The sequence below is a fragment of the Colobus angolensis genome, unplaced genomic scaffold (genome assembly GCF_000951035.1).
Source record: "Colobus angolensis palliatus isolate OR3802 unplaced genomic scaffold, Cang.pa_1.0 Scaffold54, whole genome shotgun sequence".
In the NCBI taxonomy this organism is placed as follows: domain Eukaryota; kingdom Metazoa; phylum Chordata; class Mammalia; order Primates; family Cercopithecidae; genus Colobus; species Colobus angolensis.
The window spans coordinates 1,085,109-1,093,273 of record NW_012118932.1 but is presented as its reverse complement, the minus strand read 5'-3'; the positions used below and the strand labels follow the sequence as shown (position 1 = coordinate 1,093,273).

Genomic DNA, 8,165 nt, shown 5'->3' with positions numbered 1-8,165 from the left:
GAGCGAGACTCTGTCTCAAAAAAAAAAAAAAAAAGAAGTATGATAATACAACACAATGTAACTGGAGACAGTGTACAAATATTAGGGAAACACTGAAAGCCTCAGGTTTTATGAGTAAGAATGTGGTAGCATATGTGTCTTGAAATTGTTTATCAAATTTATGCTGTTTTTGCCCGAAGAATTTGTATTTAGTTGCATAACATAAGGTTGGCTGTGGGGATATTAGAACTTTTCCTTTCCTTCAAAAAGTTGCATTTGTGTTTTTGTTTTGATATTTCATTTTTTAAAGTGTTTTATGACATTTAGAATGTTAAATTTGTATATACTACAATTTAACTTTTGGTTCAGCTCCACTGAGAACTTAGGAAGAAGTAACTGGGATGACAAAAGTGAGATCTGCGCTAGTTGAGTGAGCTTTTAAAGTTTGAGAGACAGAAGAGCTAGCAGAGACGAGGGTAGAGATTATGACTCACTGGAAAAGTATATATTTGTTCCTGCTTCAGAGTGAGGAGGGAGGGGAAATGTTCAGAACGTAACAGAAAGGTGGGTGTTTGGTTGGTTGTCCCAACCGCTATCCAAATCATGCAAAGATAGGGCTTTATAAAGTCCTACCAAGGGAACTGCCTAGATGATGCCAGTGGGTCCATGTGGCTGAGGGGGTGATACAGAGGAGAGATGAGAGTAGAGGGATATGAAATGGGAGGGAAGGAACAATCTTGTATGCAGCTTGAGAGGGATTAAAACTCTTCCAGTCAGTAAGACAGAACTGTTGAAATAGGAAGATAGACAATTGGACTTACATTATTTTGCTGTGTTGAAGGTACACCCGGCCCTCCGTATCCATGGTTTCTGTATTGGTGAATTTAGCCTGTGTATTGAAAATATTCAGGGAAAAGGCCAGGTGCAGTGCAGTGGCACGTGCCTTGTAATCCCCAACACTTTGGGAGGCCAAGGTGGGCAGATCACCTGAGGTCAGGAGTTCAGGACCAGCCTAGCCAACATGGCGAAACCCTGTCTCTACTAGACATACAAAATTAGCTGGGTGTGTTGGCAGATGCCTGTAATCCCAGCTACCTGGGAGGCTGAGGCAGGAGAATTGCTTGAACCTGAGAGGCAGAGGTTGCAGTGAGCAGAGATGGTACCACTGCACTCCAGCAAAAAGAAACAAAATATTCAGGGAAAAAGAAAACATTGTTGCATCTCTACTGAACACTTACAGACTTTTCTATTTATCATTATTTTCTACAGTGTAACAGCTGTTTACATTGTATTAGGTACAGTGTAATAGCATTTACATTGTATTAGGTGCTATAAGTAATCTAGAGATGATTTAAAGTATAGATTGTTTGCAAATACTGTACCATTTTGTATGAAGAACTTGAACATTCTCAAAGTTTGGTATCCTTGGGCGGTAATGGAGCCAATGCCCCATGGATACTGGAGGGATGACTATATATCAAAGGGGCCAAGAGGTGTGAGATACAGTAATTCATGTAAGAGATGTTGAGGGCTTGAACTAAGACTGTGGCAGTGGACATAGGAAAGGCTGGATAGGAGTGGTATTAACTAGAAGGAACTATAGGCCTCTTTGGTTAACTGATGGGATGTTCACTTGGGGGAGTGAGAAGTCTAAGAATGTTTCTCAAATTTGAGTAATGTATGAAGCTCTTTGGAAAAACCTCCCTGGTCCTGTGTAACTTAAATTACCATATATACCCCGATAAAAGGCAGACTCCAAATGAAAGGCAATTGTTTTTCTCTAATTTCCCAAAAGGGTGTTTGTTTTTTCAATTTTTAAAATTGTATTAACATATACATAACAAAATTTATCATTTTAACCTTTTTTTGAGACAGAGTTTCGCTCTTGTTGCCCAGGCTGGAGTGCAATGGAGTGACCTCAGCTTTGCACTTTGAGTTCAAGCGCTTCTCCTCCCTCAGCCTCCCTAGTAGCTGGAATTACAGGTGCCCACCACACCCGGCTAATTTTTGTTATTTTTTAGTAGAGACGGGGTTTTACCATGTTGGCCAGGCTGGTTTCAAACTCCTGACCTCAAGTGATCTGCCCACATCAGCCTCCTAAAGTGCTAGGATTACAGCTGCGAGCCACTGTGCTTGGCCCATTTTAACCATTTTTAAGGGTACAGTTCAGTGGTATTAAATACATTAATAATGTGTAACCATTACCACCAACTCTCTCTATAACTGTTTGTCTTGTAAAACCAAAACTGTTTACCCATTAAACAATAACTCCCTATTCCTCATTCTACCTTCCTCCAGCCCCTGGCAACCATCATTCTACTTTCTGACTGTGATTTTTAGTGCTCTAAATATCTCACATAAGTGGAATCATACAGCATTTGTATTTTGGTGAGTGGCTTATTTCACTTAGCATAATGTCCTCAAGGTTCATTCATGTCAGAATTTCTTTCCTTTTTAAGGCTCTGTGATATTCCACTGTATGAATATACTACTTTAGTTTATCCATTCATGTGTTGATGGGTACTTGGGTGGCTTCCATGTTTTACCTACTGTGAATAATGCTATTATGAAAATGGGCATATAAATATCTTTTTGAGACCCTGCTTTCAGTTCTCTGGGTATATCTCCAGAAATGAAATTACCGGATCATATGGTAATTCTGTTGTTAGTTTTTTGAGGAATCGCCATAGTTTTCCACCCTAGTTGTACCATTTTATATTCCCATCAAGAGTGCACAGTGGTTCCAGTTTCTCCACATCCTCACCCACACTTGTTATTTTTGTTTTTAATAGTAGCCTTTTGAATGGGTATAACCTGGTACTAAAAGACAGTTGGCTGTCAACTATGTGCGTTTCTAGAGATTTCAGTGAAATGAGCAGGTGCTTTCTTGGGTAATTTTTATGGATTTGAAATTATTACATACATTGTATATTCATGGCTGTTTTTTTTTTGTTTTTTTTTGAGATGAAGTCTCGTTTTGTCACCCAAACTGAAGTGCAGTGGTGTGATCTCAGCTTGCTGTAACCTCTGCCTCTTGGATTCAAGAGATTTTCCTGCCTCAGCTTCCCTAATAGCTGAGATTTCAGATGCCTGCCACCATGCCTGGCTGATTTTTGTATTTCTAGTAGAAGACGGGGTTTCACCTGTTGGCCAGGCTGGTCTGGAACTCCTGAGCTCAAATGATGCACCTGCCTCAGCCTCCCAAAGTGCCAGGTTTACAGGCATGAGCCACCGCACCTGGCTGCCTTTTTTCAGTCATATTTTATGAAATGAGTTTATTCGTTGTTTTCATTTGCACCTTAAATATATATCTTTATCAGTTTTCAGAAAACGCTATAGCTACTCCATGTCATCTGCTAGTTTGTTTGTTTTTGAGACGAAGTCTTACTCTTGTGCCCCAGGCTGGAGTGCAGTGGCTCACTGCAACCTCTGCTCCCAGGTTAAGTGATTATCCTGCCTCAGCCTCCCGAGTAGCTGGAATTACAAGTGCCTGCCACCACGTCTGGCTAATTTTTGCATTTTTAGTAGAGAAGGGGTTTCACCGTGTTGGTCAGGCTGGTCTTGAACTCCTGACCTCAGCTGATCCACCTGCCTCGGCCTCCCAAAGTGCTGGGATTACAGGTGTGAGCCACTGTGCTCGGCCATCCGCTAGTGTTTTGAAGCATGTTATTTTCACTTCTTTTTAAATCTATCTTAAATCCATTAATCCAGCGTATCCCTTTGCTATTTATTTCCACAGTGTAACCATACTGCTTTATAAATTAATTTTAAAACATAAGTATATGCACAAAGTACAAAATTAAATTGTTATGAAAGAGTTGCCAGTGGTTTTGACTAAGGCCTACTCCCTCTCTCTCTAGTGTATAGCTAATGAGTTAAAGTACTATGAGATATCACTAAGTTTATCAGACATTGATCACATGTAAGCAAGCCTGATGCCAGGTGCTGGGAGATACCAAGGCAAGAAAACCAGTTCCTCTGTTCAAGAACAGTCTATTCTTTTGGGGGAGCCAGAAAATAAACCAGCATTTACTAGTAGTATATCCATGGATATAATAGAACGTTATCTCAGGGATAGGAATGGGCAGGTAGGCTAGTATACAAATCAACAAAGTAACATTTCGGTTGATGTCAGCGTGCATGAACTAGATGAGGGGATGATGGGGAGGATAGGGGCATTCCAAGCATGTAATGAATTTGACTGTAGTAAACTATGTAGGATGAGAAGGAAGAAAGGCAAAGCCAGAGAAATAAGCTGAGGCCTGATCACAAAGGGCTTTCTAGATCATAAAGGCTTGAATTTATATTGCAGGCATCAGAAGAAAGCCATTGAGGGATTTTTTTTTGTTTTTGCTTTTTGTTTTTTTTGAAACGGAGTCTCGCTCTGTTGACCCAGCTGGAGTGAAGTGGCACAATCTCAGCTCACTGCAACCTCCGCCTCCCAGGTTCAAGTGATTCTCCTGCCTCAGCCTCCTGAGTAGCTGGGATTGCAGGTGTGTGCCAACACACCTGGCTGATTTTTGTATTTTTAGTAGAGACGGGGTTTCACCATGTTGATCAGGCTGGTCTCGAACTCCTAACCTCCTAACCGCCTACTTTGGCCTCCAAAAGTGCTGGGATTACAGGTGTGAGCCACCATGCCTGGTCGCCATTAAGGGATTTTAAACAGGAGGATGATACAATGAGACTTATATTTTGGAACATACCCTCTGCAGCAAGGTGGAAGATGGAATAATGATCAGTTAGGAGCCTGTTGAAGTAATTGAGGTAAGTATCAAGGATTTGCCTTAGAGACAGTAGTAGTACAGAAGAGAAAACAAATGAGAGACAGTAAGAATAGAGTTAGCACTTCGATTTCTTGCAGTAAGGATAATGTAGAGTGATAACATGAATAACCCTGCTGCTGGGAAAAACAGTGCTGAAGAATGTATGTATTCAAAAAAAATTTTAAGGCCTAGTGTGGTGATTCACTCCTGTAATCCCTGCATTTTGGGAGGCCGAGGCCGGCGGATCACCTGACGGGCGGGTCACCTGAGGTCAGGAGGTCAAGACCAGCCTGGCCAACATGGTGAAACCTTGTCTCTACTAAAAATACAAAAATTAGCCCAGCGTGGTGGTGGCAGGCACCTGTAATCTCAGCCACTTGGGCGGCCGAGACAGGATTGTTACAGTCACATTTCCCATGTGGTCTTGAAAAACTTCCAAGTCAGAAATGTGTTTAAAGTGGTCTCTGGTAGTGCCCGTGGGTGCCTTGAAAAGTCTGTCAAATCATATCCTCTTAGGATGAAATGTACCTTCAACCCAAGCTTCAGAATTCTGCAGATTAAAATTTCAAGGCACATGACGTCACAGTAAAAAAATCACGAATCAGACAAAACTGTGGCACAGTGAGCAAGATCCAGCAGAAACATGAGATAGTGACTTATAGAAACTGTAGAAATTTTATATTTTCCCTTAGTGATTCCAATAAGTTTGGTTAATATGCTTGAAGAAATGAAAGATTGAAATAGGAGTATGAATTAAGGATCTCCAAAACATGGTCAAGCAGATGAGGAAGTAAAACAAAAACAGAACTTCCAGTTATAAAAAATGAGCTGGAACCAAAAACCCAGTGAGGAAGGGAAGAAGCAGTCTGGCACCGCTGAAGGGAAAATGTGTGGACTCGAAATAGCACTGAAGACATTACCCACAATGCACATAGAGAGCAAAGAGACAATATGCATGTGAAAGAAAGGTTGAGACATAAAGGTTAGAGTGAAGAGTTGTAACATACATCTGATTGGAGTTACAGAGGAAATAAGTGTGAATGGAGGGTGAGGCAGCGATCAAATAGAAATTGCCGCAACTTTTTCAGAATTGATAAAAGACAATCTTCAAGTGGTAGAAGTCCACTGAATCCCAGAGAGGATAAATAAAATCAGCCCTGACAAATCAGAGTGAAATTGCAGAAGGCTAAAGACAGAGGGTCTTAAAAGCAACTAGAAACAACAGATTGCTATAAAAACATTTTTCTGTAGTCTGGCAACTGATTTCCCAGCAGCAACAACAGAAGCCAGAGGACATTGGAATGCTGTCTTCAATATTCTGGGAGAAAATAGCTGTCAGCTTTGAAATGGAATACCCAGCAAAACTGTCAGGAATGACAGCGAAATAAAGACATTTTCAGGCAAAAACTTAAGAGCATTTACCATCAAGAGAAGGAGATTCTAAGCTAATTCAGATAGAAGAAAATTCATCCCAAATGGAAAGCTTGAGGTGCTTTTTAGTGGCCATAAAATGTTCAATTTACATTCTGTCATTAGACATTTTTGTTGTTTCCAACTTTTCAATATAAACTGAAGCTATGCTGGACATGTGTATGAACATGTTTATGCATATAGTATTTTATGTAGATTTTATTTTATTTTGACTAGAAGCCGAAATTACTGAGTCAAAAAAGGAATGAGTATTTTTGTTTCTGGAATACATGTTGTAAAATTGTTTTCTTAAAGGACCTTACCAATTTACATTTCCTTTAGCAGAGTCCGTTAGCTTTACTTTATTTACAAATGAGTTAGTTTGTAATAGGGACATTTTTAAATGATGAAGATTGACATTTCTTACCAGATTTTGACTTAGTTATGTCTTAGACAAAAAATGTTCCTTCTCACTTGTTTGTCATTGGTATTAAAGATGCCTTTTTTTTTTTGGAGACAGAGTCTCGCTTTGTTGCCCAGGCTGGAGTGCAGTGGCATGACCTTGGCTCATTGCAAGCTCTGGCTACTGGGTTCAAGCGATTCTCCTACCTCAGCCTCCCAAGTAACTGGGATTACAGGTGCATACCACCATGCTTGCCACATTTTTGTTTTTAGTAGAGACGGGGCTTCACCATGTTGGTTGGGCTGGTCTCCAACTCCTGACCTCGTGATCCACACACCTCGGCCTCCCAAGGTGTTGGGATTACAGGTGTGAGCCGCTGTGCCCATCCTGATGCTTTCTTCTTAACAGAAATGCTAACTGAAATGTATTCTTTCTAACAAAGCATTTCTAACTTTCTAGAACGTAGTCTTTCATTTTTCTTTATCTTTTTTCAGCTTATTCCCAAATATATACTTTGGCCATTTAAATAAATGGCCAAAAAAAAAAAAAAAACAGAAGTGGCCAAAAAATGCTGTAATATTTAGTTTTTGTTTTATTATGAAGGACGATTACTCTTTAATGCTTCTACATTCTTTTCTAGCTCTGTGTATTTCACTTCAAGAATGTGTGCATTTTTTTCTAGCTCGGTGTATTTCACAAGAAATTCATTCTAAAAGGGAAAAATACTATTGATTTACTTGGGAATTCTAATATGAGCTGAAAAAAGAGGCGGTCTTTTTTTTTTTTTTTAACGTTTTTCCTGTCTTTTTACTGTTTCAGGTGCAAGTGAAAGTGTAGGAAAACATATGCTTGAAGCGTGCAACAATAATCTGGAAATGGCAGTCACTATGTTTTTGGATGGTGGAGGAATCGCTGAAGAGCCCAGTACCAGTTCAGCAAGTGTCTCTGCTGTCAGACCACACCCAGAGTACGAATTTAATGTGTATTGTCAGGAGCTGTCCATCGCCTAAATTAAGTAGTTGTGTTTTTATCAAAGCTAGGTCAATTCTCTGGTTTTGAAATAAATGAAAGGCTGAAAGCCTCTGAAAAAGTATGAAGTGGAAATTTTTGTAGTTACATACGTTCGATTCTTTAGATACTGTCTTGCCTTATTGAATCCTCAAAGGAACCATATAGGCTCTGTGAAGTCGGGGAGATGGGGTTGGTGGGAGTGTGTGGTGCTGCTCTGCTAGGATTGGCCCGTGGCCAGCAGGGCCTGTGTGCCTCACGGCAGCAACAGATAAACAAACAGGAACCTTATTGGATGGCATTATCAACATTTTACCAATAAGGAAGCAGAGGCATAGCCATTTCCCCAAGCTACACAGCATTAAGTAGCAGTAAAGCTCAGATTTCCCGATTATAGATTTTTCTACATTCACAGAAATGTTTTGAGTTGCCATGAAAAATGTTTGAAACTAGGCTGGGCATGGTGGCTCACACCTATAATCCCGGCACTTTGGGAGGCTGAGGCGGGCTGATCATGAAGTCAGGAGTTCGAGACCAGCCTGACCAACATAGTGAAACCCTGTCTCTACTAAAAAAAATACAAAAATTAAGGCCGGGCG

At 40.4% G+C, this 8,165-nt stretch overlaps 1 protein-coding gene across 2 annotated transcripts in view; it reads left to right on the top strand.

The window, feature by feature from the left end:
• The window catches only part of UBXN7 (UBX domain protein 7), an 89,872-nt gene that overhangs the window by 18,881 nt on the left and 62,826 nt on the right, over nt 1–8,165 (top strand). For both annotated transcript variants that reach the window (XM_011961172.1, XM_011961170.1), the window contains one exon: nt 7,378–7,525. In XM_011961172.1, coding sequence (XP_011816562.1) covers nt 7,378–7,525 — 148 coding nt within the window. The remainder of the gene's footprint in view (nt 1–7,377; nt 7,526–8,165) is intronic.